The sequence below is a fragment of the Argiope bruennichi genome, chromosome 8 (genome assembly GCF_947563725.1).
Source record: "Argiope bruennichi chromosome 8, qqArgBrue1.1, whole genome shotgun sequence".
Classification (NCBI taxonomy): domain Eukaryota; kingdom Metazoa; phylum Arthropoda; class Arachnida; order Araneae; family Araneidae; genus Argiope; species Argiope bruennichi.
Window position 1 is genome coordinate 114927563 of NC_079158.1, and position 24626 is coordinate 114952188.

The following is a 24626-nucleotide window of genomic DNA, read 5'->3' on the forward strand; positions in this document are numbered from 1 at the left end:
TTTTTTAAGCACTAAACATATGCATGGCCATCTGCTGTCACAGAGAAACAAGATTCCTATACGATTTATCTGTTTAGAATCCTTTTCCTTAATTATTTAATCTCATTTCAATAATTTTCAATTGTATTTGGCAATATTTTAATATGCGCAATGCAATGTTTATAATAATCCCCGCCAAACTAATGGCCATCAGTTTCATTTGAAGAATTTCATTTCTCATTCGTATTTCTACCGCCTCGTCACGATATCTCTAGAATTGTTTCAAATAATGTTATGAGAAATATTCCATTTTCACCTTCAGATATCTTTCGTTTTATAAATAGATCGTTGATACATTTGGGTCGTTAACCTCTGATTTGATACATTGTGCTCTTGTGATTTTTTAAAAAATTGATGCGGAAATCAAATATCTAACTTTTTTAAAATTGCTGATTTCACAAATATCAATCTGTGATTCAACAACTAACGTAGTCTTTTTTTTATTTTCTTATATGCGAAGTAAACAGAAAGTATTGTAATCATTAAAAGAAAGAGATTTTTACGAATTTTATCGTCCAAAGAGATTTTTACGAATCTCCATGTTTCAGATCTCATAATAATAATTCATAATTACAATAACACATTTTTGGAATTATGTCTATCTATCATATGTCTGTCTGTCTGTGACAAAGATGACTCGATTCAACTCAATTTATTTATATTAACGTCTCGTTTTTAAAGCACATTAGGTTTATTTTGGGACGGACCTCTTAATTTTCAACCGCCGTCGGATGACGAGGACGACACCTGAGCTGGTACATCTTCCCTCTCCAAGCTTCCACACCACATCAATGGGAAGACATTTGGCCCTGGCGGATTTAACGTGCAGCAGACCTGCTTACCGGACGGTTCTTCGGTGGAATCAGACCTCGAACCTGAAACCCTTCGGTTCCGAAGCCGAGATCTTGCCACCAGGCCACTGCAGCCTTTACAAAGATGACTCAAAATTGCTTTGAGCTAGACAGATGAAATTTGGTATATGACTTTTATTCCAAATTTATAAATTTCTATCTATTTTTGAATGAAATCCATTCAGAAAAAAATCTCTCTTGTTGTCCGAATATAAATTAACATGATGACTACAAAACGAAGAGAGCCTATATAGATAAAATTTGGTGCACAGATTCAACATCTAAAGTGTAGATATCTGTAAAATTTGGAATCAAATTCGTCAAGGGGTTGACTCTCGGTCGGTCTACAATATCACATGTATGTAAATGTGATAATTGAAAAACAAAATGGGCCTTTTAGTGCCAACTGTAAGCAAATTATTTTTTGTGTGGAATTAGCATTTCTTATCAGTCATATCCGAGATTATGTAAGATGCCTTCCATTGTTGTTGATAATAATAATTGATTACTTTTAACACTTAAAAGGACGACAGGTAACCGCGGTTACGCGAATAATACTTTTGTTTCGCTATTTGTGTATACATTATATATTTTTATCATCTAAAGCATGATGGGAAGGAATTACAGAAACTTCTTAAAATAAATCGTTTGTAAAACAAAGAGCAGAGTTGAGTAGGAGTGTGTATTTTATCAAGATGGTGAATATTTTGCTTGAGCTATCCGTAGCCATTTTCCACATCGTTCTTTTAATCCTCATTTTTATCTATAAGTAAGTGCATTTCTTAATTCTTAATTTTTCTGGAATATACATTCTATTTTATTTTTCTTGCGGAAGACTAAATGTCTTTTTTCTTTTGATGGGGTCTCTATTTCGGAAAAGTTCACTTTATTTAACGTGAAGTTCTTTATAATAATTTTGTCATTTTTAGAACACATCATTTGCCTTCAGCTGCTGGTTGTTCGCCTACCTTATAAATAGTATTTATTTAGTTAAATGAACTATTTAAATTATTTGGCTAATTATTAAGGTATTCGACTAGGTTTGGAGCCGAATTTTTAAAAAATTATATATATTTTTTATTGTTCTAAATAGCTGAAACAGACTTAAAAGATCCTTATTAGAAGAAAAAATACGATAATTGCCTTTAATTTTTGAAAAAAACTGCCTACTTAATTAAAATTTAGCAAAATTTTCAATGTTAGGAAAAACAGGGTAAGTTAAAAAAATAATAAAAATATTTTAATTTTTATTTCACTTACATATGGCTTAAACTATATAAAATGTAATAGAACACAAGATAAAAATAATAAATAAAAATTTAATGAGCATTTGAAATTGCCGTTGATAATTTACATTTACATTACAATTTTTCTAAATTTTCTAAAAATATCTAATTAATTTTTTAATTGGAATTATAATTTCCAACAGCTTAGAAAATTCAGAACTACAAAACATGTGTCGAAATGAATGAAATGAGAAGACTCATTATGGATAATAACTTTAACACAATTACACACTTTATTACAATACCCTAGAAATTTAAAAATATTAAAAGAAATGATGGAAAAGATTTCTAGCCTTTTACCAACAGTCTGAAGATTTTTTGAACTTTTATTGGCCGTTGTTCTCTTATGAAAAAAATTGGATAGTTAGCATAACAGCCAGGCACCATAATCCCTGTTTATACGGCTTAGTTCTGCGGTAAAGGGGTGACTGGCTATAGTTAAAAAAAAAACTTAAAAATAGTCATTAGGCCATTATTAAAGCGAACGGCCTATATAATTCTTAATAAATCATAATTTTCTTTCACAATTATATTAAAAATAATAAAACAGATTAAATTAGATTACAAATATTAAAAATGTTCAAAAGTCTCTCTTTTTTTTTTTCTCCCTGCAGAGCACTTATTTGCCTTAACTGATATTGGTTGCGATAAGAATGCGAAGTTGATTATTTTTAATACAATGGCCATTCAAATGTTTCGTTCCAAATTTTACTAACGCATATCTTATCATATTTCAAAAGAAAGGGGATTATTATAAGAAAGTATCTCCCCCGATTATTGTTTATGGATGAGGAAGTTATGACATAGATCTTTCGCATTTGAAAAAATGCTGTTTCTCCGAGAGAAAAAGTTTAAATATTAAAATTATGAGTATTAAAAAGACCTTTTCATTGAGTACTTAAACGTTAAGATAGTTTAAATAAATTTTAATTTAAAAATGGAGTATATTTGGTAAATGCTTTTTTTAGTTTGGACAAAGTTTTTGTTATTCCACTTAAGTATGTGTGTATGTGTTACACAGAAAGAAATGCTTGATAAAAATTTTAAATTATTATCTGCATTATCTTATAAAAAAAATTCAATTCTGTTAAAAAAAATCAGCGGGACTGGTTTCCCGAAAACTTTTTCGCATACTTTCTAATAAAGGCGTCATACCAGAGAACGCCTTGGGCAATAGTTTCAAAATATAAATCTTGGGCTTGAATTTAGTATTTTTACTGAAAATATTGTGTAATACTTGGTGAGCTATCTGACGATTATTCCTCGCCATGCTATCAAAAGTATTGGAAATACGAATGTGTGTTTTAGACGCGTTTTTTTCCAACCGATCGAAACAAAAATTTGGCTCACAACTACACTTGTAGTCACAGAATCCGATACCGAATTTTATATATTTAAGTCTTTACTTTTTGAGATATTGCGTCTACATATTTCTGAAAGTACAAATTGACAGAAGGTCAATATCTTGTTGGATTTGGTTCAAAATTTGATAATTCTCTACATTATAAATGTTAAATCTGTATACCGAATTTTATCCATTTAACTCTTTTCGTTTTCCAGTTACCGTGTTAGCTTCTATTTCGAAAAGAGGGACAGACAGACTTCCTCTGAATGGATTTTGTTCAAAATATGATAGATTTAGTTTTAAGATTGTATGCTAAATTTCATCCGCCAAGCTTAACGTGTTTTTGAGTTATCTTAGTCACAGACAGCCATTTTCCTAAAATGTGTTTTTAGAACTCTAAGACGTGGAATTTCGTCAAATTCTCTAGATGAAAGTTTTGACTATTACTCTACTTTCTCTATACTCCGTATACAAAAAAAGTTTTTAAAAAATCCGAACATTTGAATTTTAATAAATTTTTTTTAAAGAATAACTTCCGAATACGAGTGATATTTTGTGCGAAGGCAAAAAGGGATTAGCAAATGTTGAAGATAAATTGCAAAATGATCGAAATGACATCGAACTGCAAATTTTGGAATAATATCGCTTACCAATTTTCATTTATTTAAATCGTTGCGTTTTAAAGTTATGAATGAGTTTGAGTTACGCGTTTCACGCATCCGTTGGTACAAACCGACAAGGAAACAACCTGTTGAGATATATGGCTCAAAATTATTTGTACCTAATCTGCATTTTAGATGCCAATGTTGTGTACCAAATTTTATCCCTTTAACTGACGTGGACATGTCTGAGACGTGGAAATTCGTCAAATTCTCTTGATCAAACTTTTGACTATTACTCTATTTTCTCTATTCTCCGTATACAAAAAAGTTTTTAAAAAATTCGAAAGTTTGAATTTTAATAAATTTTTTTTTAAAGAATAACTTCCAAATACGAGTGATATTTTGTGCGAAGGCAACAATGGATTAGCAAATGTTGAAGATAAATTGCAAAATAATCGAAATCGACAAGAAAATGCTTTTGAAAAAAGTTTTAACCCCCTTCCACCCACTATAGCAGGATGGTCTATTACAAAATTGTTATTTAATTGCAAGTTATGCTCCTATAAGTTTCCTTTTCATTTTTTCGTATGCAAAGTATACAAAGAGAAAATATTGTAAACATTCAAAATTCGAACTCGGGATTTTGACGAATCTTTACTTTTAAACTTATCTGAGTTCGAGTTCGAAAAATTCATTTTTGAGATTATGTCTGTCCATAATCATTGAATTCGGCGGTTGGAATTTAGAATGCTGGTTCTACACGAAATTATTAGATTTATTGAAATTTGAACAAAATCCAATAACAAACAGCATAAGCTTGTCTATTTGCGTTCAAGTGAACACGATGACAACCAAGTGTTGAGTGTTAAATGGATAAAATTTGGTATGTAACATTAGCATCTAAAATGCAGATTTGGTACAAATAATTTTGAGCCATATATCTCAACAGGTTGTTTCCTTGTCGGTTTGTACCAACGGATGCGTGAAACGCGTAACTCAAACTCATTCATAACTTTAAAACGCAACGATTTAAATAAATGAAATTTGGCACGCGATATTATTCCAAAATTTGTAGTTCGATGTCAAATTTTGATTTCAGTTGATCAATAAAAGACATCCAAAATTCATACTCAGTTTGGTTTTTTTTTCTTTCTTTCTTATAAAGGGATATATAGTAAAGGAGAAAATAAAATATTTGTCCTTTACTCCTTGTCAAAAAATTGATTTTCTGACGGTATGTACTCGACATACTCAAAAACACAATGACTTTGATAAATGAAACTTGGAACACAGTTTTAGCATTCTATATGTCAAATTTTGGTTAAATCTGGATTTATGTCAAATTTTGTATCTTATTTATCCAAGGATTGATTGTTTGTCGGTCTGTATATTCTCGTGCATTTAAACACAATTCAACAATGCAATCACTTAGATAAATAAAATTTGTATGTCATCTTATTATTATAATTGCAATTGTGAGTGAGACTGCTTTTCAAAAAACGCCCAAACTACATACATGATTTTCTTCACTACACTGTAAAGCCCAGTGCGCTCGTTTACAAGATTTTGAAAATAGAAATATGATCTTTAGTGGTTTTCACGATCTTGCTCAATGTTCATCATTTTAATATTCGGAGATGGCATTTGCAATTTTATTAGAGAGAACACTAGAAATGTTCGGAGAGACCACTCCCACTGATTTATGTTCGTACTTGTACAGGGACCACCAGACAGTCAAATTTCTTGAGAATAAATTTTTTGCAAAATTTGATAAATATCTATAAATTTGGTGTAAGATCGAATATCTTATTTCATACGTCTATTCAAATCGTTTTTAAATTACCGTGTTCACAGACAGATAGATAGAGACTGGTAATGGTAACGTCTTAAAACTCTCTTCTTCCTTGCCTCGCATAAAACTCGAAGCTTGGGCAAGACCATGAATAAATACTACCAGTGCTCAGATTTTTATTTACTAAGCTCCGCACCGGAGAGTTGTGTGCTCGTAACGTAGTCAAGAAAATTAAATATGCATTTTGAAAGCTTATTTTTTGATTGATGAAAACAAACTTTGGTACAGAGCTACTGTTCGGCGTTTCTATGATGTGACGTCACCTTTAGATGGCTCTACTAATTTATTGTTTGGTTTCTTATTTTTAATAAATTAAGATCTTCAGATAGCATTACTAATTAATAGTTTGGTTTTTCTAGTTCTAATTAATTAATTTCGCGACGCAAAGAATCGCGAGAATATCATTTGATGTTTTCGAACTCATTATGCTTCAGTTATCGCACTCTTGTAACACGCAACTTATGTTTATACTTTAAAGATTTTTTTGTATAATTTATAACAGCACTTTGACAATTTAAACAGCAGTTTTATGAATTTTAAGTGTTTCTCAAAGAATCTGTAAATATGCTGTAAACATCAGAACATAATTTTAAATTCAATCTCCATTATTTTCATTGGATTTTATCACACATACATATCTTCTAGAATATTTCAATAATAGCGAAATTGCAATCGAATTATTTGATACTCCAGTTATTTTAAACTCCCGTAACGTAACATAATCGACAGATACAATTATAGAAATAAGGTTACATGGAATTTCATTAGGTTAATTCATTGCGTTTTTGAATGCGTTTTTACATAAGTGCGGTTTTTTTTTTTTTTTTTTTTTTTTTTTGCGTTTTTACATAAGTGCAAATATACAGATCGAAAGACGGTCAACACTTTAACAGATTTAGTTCAAAATTTGATAAGAATTGACACCATAGAGGCGAAAGCGGTGTATGGCCTAACTCTTTACGTTTTGTAGTTATCGTGTTTACTTGTATTCGGACAGCCGTACAGACAGATTTCTTGTGAATGGAATTCCACTCAAAATTCAATAAAAGTCTATTAATGCGGAGTGAAAAACCACAAACTAATTTTAACAAGTATTGCTGAATCTTTCTCTTTTAACGTCTTGCTTATCGTGTTTAGAGACATACAGTGGCTCAAACAATTAAGAGTACACCTTACTTTTACTTGATAAATCCGACTTTCTATATAAATGACACATTACCGGGAAGTGCAAACATATTTTTATTTTTACACATAACAAATGGTTCAATTTTGAGTAAAAATAAAGAAAAATCAAGGAAAAAATTCTAAATTGAAAAGTCTCAGAAGCATTTTAAATAAACATACGCAGAATTTTGTCTCAAAAAATTGAGAATACACCAATGAAATTCTTGTAATATATCGCATAGAAGAAAAGTGTCTATTTAGTTGCATGTCATTTGTCTTTTATAATGGCCTCTAAACGTCGTGGTACCGATTCGACCCATTTTTGGTGGTATATGAAGATATTTTACCCCATTCTTCTTGCAACACTTGTTTTAAATAGGTTTTGTTTCTAATTTTGTGTTTTTGAACCTCTGCTTCGAGTGTGGCCCGCAGATATTCAATGGTATTGAGGTCGGGGTACTGTGGTGGTGTGTGTAACTGCTGTTTACAATAAAAAAGACACTATATTTTGACGTTACTTGCATTCTGTGTCTGGTCGTTATTCTGCTGGAAAATGAAATTTCCATCTAAACCCAAATTTTTAGCACGTTTCTTTAGATTGCTGCGAAGTATATCCAAGAAAAATATATCGTTTTTAATGCCATCGATAAAAATTAAATTTCCTACCCCGGACGAAGCTATACAACCTCAAATCGTGACGGAGTCACCATCATGTTTAACTGCAGGACGTAATTTTTTTGAATTAGAAGCAGTATTAGGCTTTCGCCATACAGTACGATGGCTGTCACTATCAAAAATGTTGAGTTTTCTTTCATTACTAAATATAGCTTTCTTCCAAAGGTTATTGATCTTCAATTGATCAGTTTTTGCAAACTTTAAATGCTTTTTCTGAATTTGCAAGCTGATGAACGGTTTCTCTCTAAAAATGCGACTTTTATATCCAGCTTGTTTAATTTCATTTCGCACAGTTTCAACACTTACACTTCTGCCTATGATTTGAAAAGTTTCTGCAACAAGTTGGATGAACCATATGGTTGCAGCAATCTAAAGGAAAGTGCTAAAAATTTGGGTTTAGATAGAAATTCTATTTTCCAGTAGGGCAACAACACCAAACAGAATGCACGTAACGTCAAAATATTGTGTCTTTTTCATTGTAAACAACAGTTACACACACCACCACTGTACCCCGACATCAAAACCATTGAATTATTCTTGGGCCATATTCGAAAAAAGTGGTTCAAAAACACAAAATTAGAAACAAAACTAATTTAAAACAAGTGTTGCATGAAGAAAGGGGTAAAATAGGTTTTTGAGCCACTGTACATGATTCCAATAGACTTTCGGACTAGGGATTGCAATACCGGTATACCGGGATACCGGTATTTTGAGCCATTTTACAATTTCGTAATACCGGTATTCACAAGTTTAAATACCGGTTTTTCGGTATTTACTAGAAATTTTTTAAATTGTCTCCACTATGTGTTCAGGGATCGCAAACATAGCAAAATAGTATACGTTTTTGCTTTTATGTCTCCCAAACTGGCGAAATTAATTAGCTAATTAATGGCTTAATTAATTGCTTAAATCTTATTTAGCGAAACATGGATTATCCCTGAGAGAAGATATTGTATCTATAACGACTAATGGAGCAACAGTTATGAAAAAATCTGGTAAGTTGATTGGTGCAAATCAGCAATTGTGCTATGCTCATGGATTTCAATTAGGGGTAATAGATGTATTATAACAAAGAAATAAAGAACAGAAGATTCCAAATATTGTGGATATAGAAACTTCGGATTCCGACATTGAAGAGAGTAAGAGTGAGAGTGATATTGACAATGAAGATAATGACAATGTAATTGTGGAAGAAGATATTGCTAATGAGGATGAAATATTAACCCATCAAGAATTGCTTCCTATAATTTATAAAGTTCGAAAAATTGTTAAGATATTTAAACTTTCCCCTACAAAAAACTCCATATTAAAAAATATATACTGACTGAAAATAAAACAGAATATATGTTAATAATATATTCTAAGACACGTTGGAACAGTTCACTCCTAATGATGGAACGGTTTTTGAAATTTAGAAATCCAATCCAAAAAGCAATAATCGACTTAAACTTGCAAATTAATTTTTTCAGACAGTGAATTCGTCTTAATATCCAGAACTATATCAGCTCTACTTCCAATAAAACTGACTATAGAGGCATTATGTGGGAGAGATTTTAATTTATTAACAGCTAATGCAACAATAAATTTCACTTTGCAATCATGAAAAAACAGCACAAATCACTATCTGAAGAACGTAGACGTAGATGCCGAAAGAGTGGTTTCGACAGCTGGTAATTTTTACACAAAATTACTTTTCAGCTTTAATGACAGTACAACTGATGCATTATGTTTTTTAAGATCACATTTCAAAAATTTGTAATAGTATCACAGACTGAATAGTGATATTTACACTTTTTTTGTGATTTAAATAAATAAGTTGTTCCTTTACTTTTTTGTGATTCTTTATATACTGTTATAATTTATAAGTTCCATATTATTTTTTGTGATATTACACTCTCTTATAAAACTGGCAAATAAAACAAAGAAACACCTTGTTTTCTTTCTTTTTCTAAAATTTTTAATACCGGTATTAAAACCGGTATCCCGGTATTAAGATCTAAAAAATACCGAATACCGGTATTGAAATTTTGGTCCGGTATTGCAATCCCTATTTCGGACTTGGTGATATCTGAAATGTGAAAATCCGTCGAAATTTCGATTTAGAATTTTTGACGATTACGATACATTCTCTTCGCATACTTCGTACATGAACCAGTGGTCTCTCCAAAACTTTCTCTCATACTCTATAACAAACCTGTCATGGCAGAGAACGCCTTATATGGCAGTTGCGTACAAGAGTCAAGAAATATATACTTTTACTGAATCTGTCGTGTCATCCTTGGCAAGTTATTTGGCGATTCATCCCTGGCATGCGGATAATAGTATCCGAAAATCGAATTTGCGTTTAAGTCACGTTTTTCTCAACCGACTGAAACAAAGATTTGACACAAAACTGCACTTGTAGTCAAAAAGTCCCATACAAAATTTCATATATTTAAGTCTTTGCAATTTTGAAATATCGCATGATACATGTTACAGAAAGGATAGATCGACAGACAGTCAACCGGTATTTGGATTTGGCTCAAAATTTAACAGGCGTCTACAGTATAGATGTTAAATGTGTGAACTGAATTCTATCTATCTAGCCCTCTTCGTTTTGTAATTATCATGTTAACTTATATATGGACATTAAGACAGACGGATTTCCTCTGAACAGATTTTACTCAATATTTGATAGAAATCTGCAAATTTAGCAAATTACAGTCTAGCTCAAAGGTTTTTGAGTGATCTTTGTCACATATAGACAGACGGACATTTTCCAAACATGTGTTTCTCGAATTCAGGGATATCTAAAACGTGTAGATTCGCCAAAATCTCGAGTTAGAATGTTTTGCCAATTACTATACTTTTTCTATACTACGTATACGAAAAAGTAAAAAAAAAAATCTGTTAAATTCGACAGTATTATTTCCCTTAGTTTTTAATTACAAATAATTTCGAACATTTATGTTAATGGCTTAAAACTTTGATAAAATAGAAGATATTTTGAAAATACATTAGGATAATTTCCACTCTATTTGACAAAGCGGAATGATAGGCTTTGAAGCTTTTACTGTATTGTCGTTATTAATACGCCTTTGAGTAGAATATACATCTATATTTTTTGGCAGTCCGACATTTGACGTTGTTTAAAAATATGACAGTCATTGCCATTTTTTTCTGGATAGCCAGTAACTATGAAATTAAATTTTCAATTTTACTTTCTACTTAGTCATTCCAATTTCAACATTTGAAAGAAACAAATTCTTATCAATGTCATCTCAATTGAGCTTATTCATGCAAAAGCATACGCTGGCAGCTGATATTATCTTTTTAAACGATAAGAGGTGACAAGAAAACCACAGTAACGAGAGCGATAGTTTTGTTTTATACTTTTTATTTTTTTATTTTATTCGTTCTTTGCGTTTATCATCTGAAGCATGACGGGAAATGATTACAGAATGTTCTTCGTAAAATAAATCTGTTTTCAAAAAATAGAGTTCAAGCTTAACAGGAGCGTGTTTCTATCATTCAAAATGTTGGATCTTTTGCTCGAACCGTTCTTGATCACTTCCTTTATAGGAATTTTCACTATCATTCTTTTTTATAGGTAGGGTTTGTTTACATTTCTTATACCTTCATTCTTTTTAGAAGATAAATTCTATTTTATTGTTCTGTGGGGACATTTTTTTTATTTTATTTTCTTGCGTACTATATAATAAGGAAAAGTTTCCATTATTAATTATAAAATACTTTATAATAATTTTATCACTTTAAAACATATTATTATATGTATGAACAAGCTCTGTTTGTTGATCACCTTATTTGCCGGAATATTGTTTTGTCTGGTCAAATTATTAATTTGTAATGCACCTGACAAAATTATAGTTTTATTAACTATTTCTAAGTCCGTGGGAAGTATGCTTCCCACCAAATTTATCAATCTTTGTATGAAATTATGTAAGTTGGCATAAGTTCTGGCAAATTTTTTTTGAAAGACAGAAACTTAGATGCTTCAGTTCTTTATTTCACACAAAATGATGTGCCTTGGTTTGTCACTTAATTATTAATTAACCAAATTAATTAATTAATCAAATTAAATGGATCTAATAAGCTAAATGAATCCCTTTTCTTATTCTAATTTCAAGCCTAAAAATATTTTAACAAAATATGACTAGAAAAAAAGGGCCCTTTAAAGGGTTAAATAAAGATCATATAAAGAAATATTCAGATTTATATAAGCTAAATGTTACGATTTTCCACATGAAAAAAAAATTAGAGAAATCGATATAGGGATTTGAATTGGGGGATTCTGTCGTAATTCCTTTCTACAGAGAATGTACAATGAATCAGTGTTTTTTGAGATCTCCTTCAAAAAGTGGGAGTAAGTGATAAAAAACTGTGATTTATGACATATTTAGGAGGGAGGAGTTTATATTCTGAAACAAAAATGGACGAAATCGGACTGGTGATTAGAGATGGAATACTATTTTTTTATTGTTTATTATAAACATATAGAGGAGGCTATATTTTGAACTAAAGAAATAAGCCAGACAATTTTCTTTAAAGACAAAATGTTTACAAAGAAATGATTTATTGTATAAATGTTTGAATTGGGAGTCATATTTTGCATGCTGCAGTGATCATGTAAATCAAAATATACTTTGACTTAATATTTCTTAAAGAATTTGATTATCCAATTGCACCGGGAACAAAATTATTTTTGGAGTTTTTCTATATTAAATTTAATGTTTGAAAATTTAATTATCTTTTTCCGAGGATAAATAAACTACAAATAAAATTTATTAACTTTTGCACTTTCTTGTGTACGAAGTTATACAAAAGAAGTATTGTAATCATCAGAAAATTCGAATTTGAAATTTTGACCAATCTTCAAGTTCCAGACTTAAACGAGTCCAAAAACTAAAGTTTTCAATTTATGTTTTTTCTATCTGTTTACTCGTTTGTCTATTCGTGAAAACGATAATTCAAAATGCTTTGAGATAGATTGATGAAATTTGGTATATAGCGTCTATTCCAAATTTGTAGTCAAAATCCTTTCAAAGGAAGTTTGTGTGTCAGGCTGTCTAAATATAAGTTAATGCAATAACTGCAAAATAAAGACAGCTAAATGGTTAAAATTCAGTACATAGATTTAACATTTATAGGGCACACATCTATCAAATTTTGAGACCAATCAAACAAGGGGTTGACCGTCTATCGATCTGTATTTTCACAGCATATTAAAATGATAACACAAAAACACAGGACTTTAATATGTGAAATTTGGTAGGTAATGTGATTGCAAATGTAGTTCTGTGTTAAATTTTGATTTTAACCGGCCAATAAAGATCAAAAGATACACATTCAATTCCCCGATATTTATGTAGTGAACGTTGAAAAAAATCGCCAAAGATTGCACTTTAATAAGTTGTTCCATAACTAATGTACGCCAATAGTATGCGGTTAATAATAGCCAAATACATTTATTAGTTTAGTTTAGTTTAGTTATTTTAACGTCCCGTTGTAAAGCAACACTAGGGATATTTTGGGACGGACCTCGTAATTTTAAACCGCGGTCAGATGACGAGAGCGACACCTGAGCTGGCACCCCTCTATCCACACCACACCAGCGGGAGGACGTTTGGTCTGACGGATTTAACGTGCAACAGACCACCCCCTTACATGACGGTTCTTCGATGGAATCAGGTCTCGAAACTGAAAACCAACGGCTCACAAGCCGAGACCTTACCACCAGGCCACCGCGGCCTTACATTTATTAGGGAGTAAGGTGAGAAAGTTTCTGAAAGACCATTTTAGCTGGTTTTATGGAAATTATTTCTCTACCAATTTGTAACTTAAAATGCACAAATTACTTCAAATCGGATTACCTGTTAGCTATCTCCCACGCCTTTTTAAAAATTTCTTAAAATTTTCTTGCCTTTTAAAAAATTTCTTTCTGAGTGGAATTAAAAATTCTTCTGAGTGGACACTCAGAGTAATTAACTAACTGCTACTGAATTTGATCGCTGTTTATGAAACGTTCAGATGAGGGCATTTTTAAATGTTTTTATTTGTAACTTCTCTTTCCCTTGGTTGCAAAATGGAATGGGAAGAAGCTCTACAAATGAAATTTGGTTTTAAAATCAAAATGTTAGATATGAGCCTAATTTGAGATAAGTCGATGCATTCGCTTCAATCTATGCGGACGCAACAAAATAAAAAAGAAGTTATATTATCTTTGACTTAGATATATTTTTCACCATTTATCATTACTTATTTACCATTTTTTAAACCAAATCCATCAAAGCATCGATTGCATGTCTGTATGTCTTTTCGAGTATAATATTATAGAATAATGAAACAAATTAGAGGAACAAATTGCAATATAAGAGTTTTAACATAAAAATTGCAGACATTCAATCAAGGGAAATACTGCAGGACATATATATTCAATTTGCTGCATTAAATAATAAAGCTAAAAAAAAAACTTTTCTCTCATACAAAAAAATCAATGGGGATCTTTTTCGCTAGTCTGCTTCATGAGGGAATATTTTTGTTCCGCAGGCTTGCTACCAAAAATCATGATTACTGGAAGGACAGAGGCATTCCATATGTCAAACCATTGCCTTTTTTTGGATCCACTTTAGAAAATTTGAAGAAAGTAAGTATGAAGGAATTTTTTTTTCTGAAACTGCGTTATGTACTAACTAATCTCTTTGGCGACCAGCTTGTTCGTCTAAATTATTGACTTTTTAGGAAGTGAGACGATTAAAAGGGAATGTATATTAAAAAAATTATTTGATACGATGAATTCAATTGAACCAGTCTACAAATTATTGGGGTGGAAATTAAAAAAAATATTTTACTATGAAATAAAAGTGGAAGTGAAAACCTACTAAGTAAATAATATGTAAAGAAGCTAATTTTTTAATCTTAATTTTAACGCTGGCAAAAACACATAAATGAGTTTTTTTTATGGATGAGTTTGAATTTCATCACATCTTTTAAGATTGAAAGAAAAATAAATTAAAAAAAAACAACATATTAATAATTAAGAAAAGAATGGTATGAAAATGAAATTCATATATTAAAAAATTTTTTTTTTTGAATTTTAAAATAATGCAAAAACCATTCTTATGGAAATGATAAAGAAATAAGATATAATATTTCATATTAAATATTTTTTCATTCGAATAAAGTGAGTAAAGCTACTTCAATTATTTAATAAATTATGAAATGAAACTTGGAGAAAAAGTAACCAAGGCTGGATAGAACAATTAGTGGGGTGGGAGACATTATCAGTTGTTGTTTCGTTGATCCCAAGTCTCTAATTGCAGTCCTGAAATTATGATCATCAATTTACGTAAGAAATAAAAAAAATGATAACTAATTAAAATTAAATATTTAATCGAAATAAAAAAATCTAAAAAAGGAATTATATTAATGAATAGTTTTAAGAACATGTCATAATTCACATAGCAACTTACATTATCTCATTTTCCAAATTTTACCTGAGGTAGAAAAAAGTGAATTTATCTAAACAAAAATGAATATGGCAAATTTTTTTCACGTCTGAATATCATGTAAGGTCTCACGCTCCTTCAAGATGTGAAAAAATAAAAGATTCCACTAAATCGCCATATTCGTTATTGGTTGCGAAATTTTTTTTTTCTTCCTCTTAAATAAAATTAAGATGGAGGGTGATAAGTGTCTAGCAACGATATCTGTGTCTTAAATATTCTTTTGTAACAAACTGAAATCGGAACTGAAATTTCAACATTTTACTCCACTTATTTATCTTGAATCTCATTAAAAACAATTTTTTTTTCCATTTCAGCCTCTTTATCAAGTTCAGATAGAAAGGTACCGTCAGCTGGGACCCATTCATGGGTAAGAAAAACAGTTTTTTTAAAAAAAAATATTAATTATATTTCAGAAATTCGAAATAGAATATGAGAGTCAACTCGCCTTTTCAACAGCATTAAATTAAAAACAGGAAATTGATTTGAATATGTTGTATTTATTTTATAAACGAATGACTTGCATTTAAGATCTCCACTCATTTTCAGAATGGTCGTTCAGTAGTCGTCCATTCTTTCACTATTAATTTGACTGCAAAAGTTCTATGTTAATACGGCATTTCGAGGCTGGTTTATGTTTCAAACGAGGAATGTAGGACTTAAAGAAATCTATCTCTAAGGATGCTATTGCTTTGCATCCTGAATTCCTTGTATGAAAAAGGACTCCCCCCCCCCAAACTGCCCATTAGTATAGAACTTGCATGGCGATGGAGGTAAGGTCCGATTACCAAATGAAAGAAGTAAGCAAATGCCATGGCATAAAGTTTACCTGGATGGTTTGATTTTTGAGACAATCACTTCTAAAGAAAAAAAAATCAGCCGCTTTAATCTGCAAACAATTTGAAAACTTAATAAAAAAATTCTAAGAATAATGTTCTGAAATTGAAATAATATTTAATCTAAATCGGGTTAAATTCGAATAAGGGGCCTAGAAACTCAAATTAAAATGTAAAATTAAATTCGAACATCTGTAAGAATGGTAAACTTATTGTACTTTATAGTTTTATTATTGTGTATATATTAAGTCTTATAATAATGTTCTTAACTAGTTAATTTATAACTACTCTGTATTTATTAATTACAATGGATTACTTATTTGACAAACTAGACGGCTGTATAAGGCCGGTGGGATGAAGATGACCTCCGGCAAATCGATTCAAAAGGTGTTTTCAGTATGTTTATCGGACAACTAAGAAAGAAAATATGCATTATGTGAATTAAAAAAATATTAGCACCTTGTATAGTTGACCAGTTTTCTATCTGTATTATCACGTTCATTTAATTATTATTATATATATATACCAAAAGAGCATCTGATTAAAGAATATTATTACGAAAATTCCTTAAATTTGACGGTTTCGCTTTGTGGTGGTTGTTGATATAATTAACAAGCCTCAATCTGTACTGATATAAAGCTCAATGTGTGTGTGTGTGTTGGCGCTCTACAGGCCAGACCGTTTGACCTACAGCTACCAAATTTGGTACATATATACCTTGGAGATCGGGAATGTGCACCTGGGTTCCTTTTTTTGAATTTTTAATTAGAATTTTAATTATTAATTAAAAACTAATTTTCCCGCTAAAAAATCTTTTCATTTTCCCCACCGCCAAATGAGTAAGGCTTCAGTTTTTTCCCCCAACAGTAATGAGGCTAGGCTTAACATTTTTCGGCCGATTATTTCAAACGATTCTGTTTATTTTCTTAATGTTTGATGCATTTAAAATTAAAAATTGTTAATGAATCGATCTTTCAGATTCATTCTGAAGTACTTTTGAATTAAAATAAAACAGAATAAAGGAAATAAAAAATTTCTAATCTACATAGCGTTACCCCAACTGGTATAGAAAAATTCCCTCATTTGCGTTACCATAACTGGCGTTGAAAATTCACGCATGCGCATTGTGTTTTGATTGTTGACAACAGATACGGACGTTTTGAAGGCTTAACCTGTTTTCGACTAATTATTTTAAACGATTCTGTTTATTTTCTTAGAGTTTCATGCATTTAAAACTAAACATTGTTAATTAATTGATGTGTTCATGATGAACCTGAGAAAATTTTGTAGAAAACTTCTTGAGATATTACATAAATTAAGAAGGATATTCTTTAGTGCCCATAAGGTTTAGTTTAAATACTCAGAGACTCTGTTTTCAGTACTCATATTTAAAAAAAATGCTTCGTTTCAGTAAAAAATTTCCTTATATTAATTGCAATTTAACCATTTCCACTTTAATTTAAAGCATAAATTCTACGGGAGCTAAAAGAAAATTGGAGAGATACATTTTACGTTATGGTTGAAGGCCTTTATAATATTATGAATGAATTATATGACTATCAAAATTTGTAGCTTTAAAATATTTTGATAAAAAAGCTATTAAAATAGGAGTTACATAAAATATTTAATTATTAAAATTTTAACGAGCATTAAGATTGGTGAACCGGCTGGTCGCCAAAGGCGGCTAGTAAAATAAAGATGTTTATTTACACGAAGACACAGGCGATAAAACACAGCCGAGACGTATACAATCAGTACATAGCGGCACTTACAACAAACAGCAACTAACAAGTAGAAATCAGTAGTGAACAACTACAACAACACACAAAGCGGCTAGACAGAACTCAGTAGGAAGAGAGAATTCACCTAGCTATTCACTAAGTTCTATCCAAATGTCTGGTTATTCTCCACTGTCTCCTCGTTTTAGAAGCACCGAATTGCCGACTCATTACTGTACGTCTGGCTACTCAACACAAGAACTCGATGCTACTTCAAAATATTAGCTCCAGGATTCGTCGCACGGCTCAATTTTCAATTCACTAATTGCTTGAGCTCCACTCAAATCTTGTGCTTCACTGGACTGATCCAAATGATTCGTCAATGACTCAACTCTGACTTATAAATGAATGAGTTAAACGAATCTGGCAGCCTTTTATAAATTCCGGAGCAGGGCACAGAAAGTTTTCGAAGAATCAATATAATTCACCTCCTATTAGTACTATCGCCAAAATTCTTGAAGATTCTCGCATCATCTATTTTGTCACCAAATTCGTCGCCAAGGTGCCAATCCCGGGAGTCATAGAATCGGCATTCCATCAGCATCGAATTGAGATGTCCGTAAAACTATCTTTCCTACGATGGAACTAGCTGTGCCGGGAAGCAACATCACAGATTCGTAACAATACTGTATACAAGCGGGGATTCCACGTAATAAGGACTCATAATAAATAAAAGCAAATGTTTTTTTTTTGTTTCAGTCAATGAAATTAATGTTACTAATACTGCATTTACTAATTTTACTAATAATGTATTTGATAAAATAATCGGAGAATTATATTAAAAATTTTCTAGATTCTTTGAAGCCAACACGCCCATCCTCACCATTGGGGTTCCTACTCTTTTAAGAGACATCATGGTCAAGGATTTCCCGTCTTTTACATCCCGAAGAGTAAGCTTTCCTCTTAAATACTTATTTATTTAAAAAATATGTTTTTTCGTTTCAAATTTTTTTGTGATTACTTTTTAATTTCTCGTATATATTGCCAGATATTATAATAATCTTAAAAAAATTCTATTTCAAGATTTTAATGAATCTCACATTTTAAATACTTCGAAGTCCGGAAATACTACTATTTATGTCTATATACATCTGCACTTATGATAACTCAAAAATTTATCAAGCTAGATAGATGCAATTTAATATATAGTTTTTACATAAAAAATGTTGATTAAAATCCATCCACAGAAAGTCTGCCAGTATCCATCTATGCACACGTGATCGTGATAATTCGAATATGTAATGTACCTTGATAAATGCAATATGGCATCAGTTTTATTGTTAGAATTGCTGTTGTTGTTACTTATGGCACTTGCCATGGACAAGCCCGCTGTTCAAAGACAGCCGATTTAAGCCTAAAGGGACGCGCCTCTTGTTTTTTTATCGTAGAGCCAACTAGGGCCAATTGTACGACTTAACTACACACACGTCACAACCCTTTTTACGAGGCGGACTTCATTCTTGCATTTCATCCACTCCTCCACAGATCGTAATTTAGACCTGAATCAGACAGCGATCACCCCTGATCCAGTACCCCCAGTGGTATTACTCTCGACATGGAGGACTTTGTGACCACGACAGATTTATACGCGTGTCAGCCACCAAGCACGCGGGGATCTTCGGCCGGCGGGGTTCGAACTCGTAACCTAAGGCCAACCACCGATGCAGTTATTGTTAGAATTAAAGATATGTTTAAATTACAATTGAAATTCGTCACAATGTCGACTACCTTTTAATATACTTATTCTTGAGTATATAAGCTCTATTATTAAAAAACACAAAAATTTTGATTGGAGATTTTCAAAATAAGAAAATTATGGATGGAATGAGCACGAAGATTATAAATTTACATTCAATTTTGGAAAAATCTGTCCGAAAATATTCATTGTCTATTTGTTCTCCTGTCTCTGTGTGTATAGAGCTGAAATCCAAACACATAGTAATAAAGATAATTGAAAGTTAGCGTATTAATTTGAATTAAATCAATCAATGAATAAAGATTAAAAAAATTATAAACAGATATTCTATCAGACTCATTCTAAATTCATGAGATGTTAGCTGTAATGTTTGAATACTTAACATAGGTTTCAACTGATTATTTATTTGAAAACAATAGATGCACTCAGATATAACTTTTAGGTACTGGTTATTTCAGTATACTGAGACTACCACATTTAGATGATTCCACTTCGCTAAGGGGTGCAACGCGGAAGGATGAGTGCATGTCCGGAATTGTTAGTCAGTCTTTGATATCGATTTCCGCCTGAATAGAAAATACTTCTGGGGTCAATTTTTTCACACGTGTATGAGAGCCTCGCACCATTTCTGACTTACTATTTCATTTTGATTCAAAATTGCGTATTGATTGTTTATATGATTAATTTAAGAGGCAGAAAAAGGTTTCAGGAGTGACACGAAGAATATTTTATGCATAATAACATGTGAATATTTTTATATTTAACATTTTTATATATAATACATGTGACTTTGATTATTTATTGCCCTTAATTCCAAAATGTTATTAAAAAAATTCAATAACAAATTAAAAAAGACGTGTTTTAACATAGTAAAATTATGCTTATTTTATAAAATAATGAATTAGCAAATTTTAAGTACAGAAATCTTCCATTTATTCATCCTAATTTAATGTGTAAGCCCCCTTACAGTAGATAAAAATTTCTCTAATGTATTTTATTGTGAATTACTATATTTTTCCAATAGTATTATATTTTCTAAGTTATCCATTGTTTTTATATTTTCTAAGTTCATTAATAGTTCGAGTTACCTTATTGTTAAAAGTAAATATCCCCTTTCATCTTTCCTCTTACCCTTATTTTTACTAAATAAAAGCATCCTGATGCATGCGTAGAAACACTAAGAGTTTTAGAATCTGAAAATAAACAGTATATAAATTTTAATTTCTTTTTGCAGAAAGTTGTGACTGGCGATAAAGTGGTCGACAAGATGTTGTCCATCGTCCAAGGAGATGACTGGAAAAGAATTCGAAGTATCATCACGCCCACCTTTACAACGGGGAAGCTAAAGAGGGTGAGTGACTAATTTTTACTTTTTTAATTATATAAAAAGATGAGACATACTTTTTTTTGAAAAAAAAAGAAAAGAAAAGAAACAAAAATGAGTGATATCAGAGTCGAAATTTGGAATGTCAATGATAAAATGATGCACAAATTTTGATAATTTTTTTTTCTAGTCATGATTTTCAAAAGAAAAAAAGTCATTGGTGATATTTGAGTTTGTTATCATTTTTATTGAAGAAACTGAGATGAAAATTGTAAAGACTTACATGCTCGTCAAAAATTTTTTATATTTCTTGATGTATTATTATTTCATAGTAGATAATATAATATTAATTTTTTAAACCTATTTTATAGAAAATGATAATTAATAAAAAATGGATATGATACTATATCAAGAAGTTGGGAATCACATAGCTATAATCTAGTGCTAATAGGTCCTTATCTGAGTTGGAGGCTTCGTAGAAAATTATTAAAAACTACTAAACATCCTCCATTCAATGCTTTTGAGCAAGGAAGTTAAAATATGTTTAATTTTATTTATTCAATAATTACTGACGAATTGTAATACATGACGTTTTCTTTTACATCTTCAGCCATTAAATTGATGAAATATACAGGGCGATATTTAAATCGTGGCCGAAGCCGTGATTTTAACATTATAAATATAATTTTTCTCATATATAGTTTGCTTGCTTTAATTGTTACTTGCTGCCTTGTTTTACTTTATAAAAGAATCGTTCATTTCCAGATGTTGAGCATTTTCAAGGATTGCTCCGAAACTTTAGTGAAAAATTTCAAGGCCGCTGCAGAAGAAGGAAAACCTGTCGATGCGAAAAGGTCAGCTAGAATTCAATACCTATAAGAATATGACAATTTCATGGTAATTTTAAAGTCACTAAAGTGTGTTTTTTAATCAAACATTTTTTCTTTCAATTATTGCAGAATTCGAAAATGGAAGAAATAAATAGTTGTTTTCAAGAAGTAGACTTTTTTTTTCGAAAAAAATTTGCATGGATTCCGAATCTCTAATCCAAAATTTAGCAGTTTGGTAATACAAAGTGATTTATATTGAATGAGGCAAAAATAAAGCATTACTTTATAATTAATGTATTTTGATAAATCAAATTTACCATGAAATTGCAATTGTCCGAGTTTCTATAGTTGTTTTATGTGTGCCTATCCGGCGACACCGCAAATATATATGACGTATTCCTGCCACACTCGTGATAGCATTGTTCCCGTTAATGAATCCAATACGTCAGTTAAGAAACGCCACGCCACTTTTTTTTTTTTGGCACATTCAATTTTGCTTTCGCACGCTCATTTTTCGCGACTTCGGGATTTCAACCACTTCGGTTTGGGTGGCGGTTCGTATTGGGCTGGTTTTCTTACACGAGCACCCAGTGTCCAGGAACTACTTCACTCACCGTTCGATGTTATGGCGATATGGTGTTTCTTTACCAAATGCTTTGCGAAAATCTCTTTGAGCACCGATAAATGAATATGTTTTAGAATAAATGAACAGATAAATGAATATGGCATCCATGCAGGAGAAAACATTCTCAATTTGGCAATGAGGGTGACAAACGCTTTCTAGCAGCTATTTAATGACTGGAAAAATTTTCACTGATGCGGAATGAAATTCGTATAATTGTAATTTCAAAATAAATTTGTTTCAGCTAAATATATCAGTTATAAAATTTGTATTATGCTAGTCTTTTTTTCCCATTCAATGAGAATCACCCTGCATTTTATGTTGGATGCGTTTGTCTTTCTACTAAAAACTATAAAGTATAGCAACGATAATGAACACATAAAAATGTATTTAATATCGTGACAAAGGTTAATACCTTTCAGATAACCATACATTACTTCTAGACTTAATACTATTTTAAAATTCGTGACCATATACATAATTTGACATTTTTCTCATGTATAATTAGTTACTTTTAATAATAGGTGGCATTTATTCTAAAGTTTCTGGCGAGATTATTTTCTGCTCATAAAATAAAATTTGAAATTGTTGATGGTGAGTAACATGTTTTCAAGTATTTAGGCATATCAGAAAAAAATAAAAACATAACCATAAACAATCATAAAAATAAAAACATAAAACATAAAACGAATCATCTTGCCAATAAACAACAATGCGAATATATTTTAAGATTCAATAAGGAAAATAACAGTTTCAGCCAATGAATAAAACGTTTGCGTTCTGCGAAAATAACAGAAATATTGGGGATTATATTCAAGTCTTTATTTTTTTCTGTCATTTTTTTAAAGCATTTATTTACTTTCCACAAATGATTCGTTACTGTTTTATGATAAATCAGGGCTTTCGTGTTCGCATGCCAAAACTGCACAAAAAGAGCCTTGGCATTTCATTCACAGCTTTCATCAATTCAAAGTGGGAATTCTCATCTATTAAAATGATAAATTAAAAAATGTTAAATTCAATAATTTCAATGGGGCTCGTGATGTTGAAGAGTAAGACAGGTTGTTAAATATCAAACAAAAATATTGTTAATATCGCCATGCCAGATGATAGTGCGCCAATTGTGGCAACCATTCTTCTGTATAGATTCTGATTTTTGTACTTTATGATTCTTGTTCGTCTCGTTTCGTGGTTGGCGTTCTATGGTGAGCGTTCAGTCATGAATAGTATTGAACTCTTAATTAAATATTGTTGATTACAAATTAGTTTCATCATTTAAGAAACGAACCAGCACTCGTCGAAACTTTATAGAAAAAGTAATGCATACAGCCAGTTTAGTAACTACATTTAATATTCAACACAGGTGAATACTAGACAGTTAAAATTGTATTTATCTTATTTTGCGAGACTTGGGGAAGAAATAGAAGTTCGAACTATTTATAAGTAAAGCAGAAATGATTTTATATCGAAGTGATTTTGTTTATAGAAATTCAATGGCGTTTATATGAGTCTAATTTAAAGGCATGGAGGAACTGAATTTCTCATGTATATTCACAGAGTATATGGAGCTTTCACCATGGACGTGATCGCCAGCGCAGCCTTCTCCACTAAAATTGACTCCCACAACGACCCGGATAACAAATTTGTGAAATCTGCCAGAGCAGTGTTCGGCGGAAGGCCTGGAATGTTATTTGTTCTATTTAGTGAGTGCTTGCTTTAATGAATTCTATATTTTACATTTTATTATTGTCCGAATAATTATAGCTAGGACAGAGTTATAAACATATGCATATACAGCATTCTGAAAATACAGTGGACTCCCGATTATCCGCGCCTGCCGCACTAAGTTTTTTTTTTCTTTTTTTGCTTCCAAGCAAAGAGGAAATGCTTCCAAAGCAAGAAGCAAACACAGATAACTGATTTCTTCAAAAAGGTGTAGTTTTACAGTTATGCTTTTGTAATTACATAATACATTACAGTATTAAAACAGTACATATTTATTAATTTTTCTGTGTATCCTTCACGCCTCTCGTAAGTGCAAAGCACTTTTCTGTTTTCATTAAGAAAATGCATTTTAGGTTAGTTTTGAGTGATATACTAAAATATTAAGCGTTAGTTAAACATTTTCTGCTGTTTATTTTACGTTTTATTGTACATAAAACGATTTTTCAAAGTTGGAATGACTGTTTTCTCTTTTGCTATACCCGTTTTTAGCTTTTTTCGG

At 31.0% G+C, this 24626-nt stretch overlaps 1 protein-coding gene across 2 annotated transcripts in view; it reads left to right on the top strand.

Annotated features, from left to right (window-relative positions):
- The first annotated feature begins 1453 nt into the window (after positions 1–1453).
- LOC129981243 (cytochrome P450 3A21-like) overlaps positions 1454–24626 on the top strand; it is a 36868-nt gene continuing 13695 nt past the window's right edge. The window contains exons 1-7 of one of the 2 annotated variants that reach the window (XM_056092004.1): positions 1454–1659; positions 14361–14457; positions 15634–15686; positions 18724–18820; positions 20861–20977; positions 21716–21804; positions 23960–24105. In XM_056092004.1, coding sequence (XP_055947979.1) covers positions 1586–1659; positions 14361–14457; positions 15634–15686; positions 18724–18820; positions 20861–20977; positions 21716–21804; positions 23960–24105 — 673 coding nt within the window. In that variant the 5' untranslated portion in view covers positions 1454–1585. Of the gene's footprint in view, positions 1660–11230; positions 11404–14360; positions 14458–15633; positions 15687–18723; positions 18821–20860; positions 20978–21715; positions 21805–23959; positions 24106–24626 lie in introns of those variants that run through there. The other variant, XM_056092003.1, reaches the window with a different exon arrangement.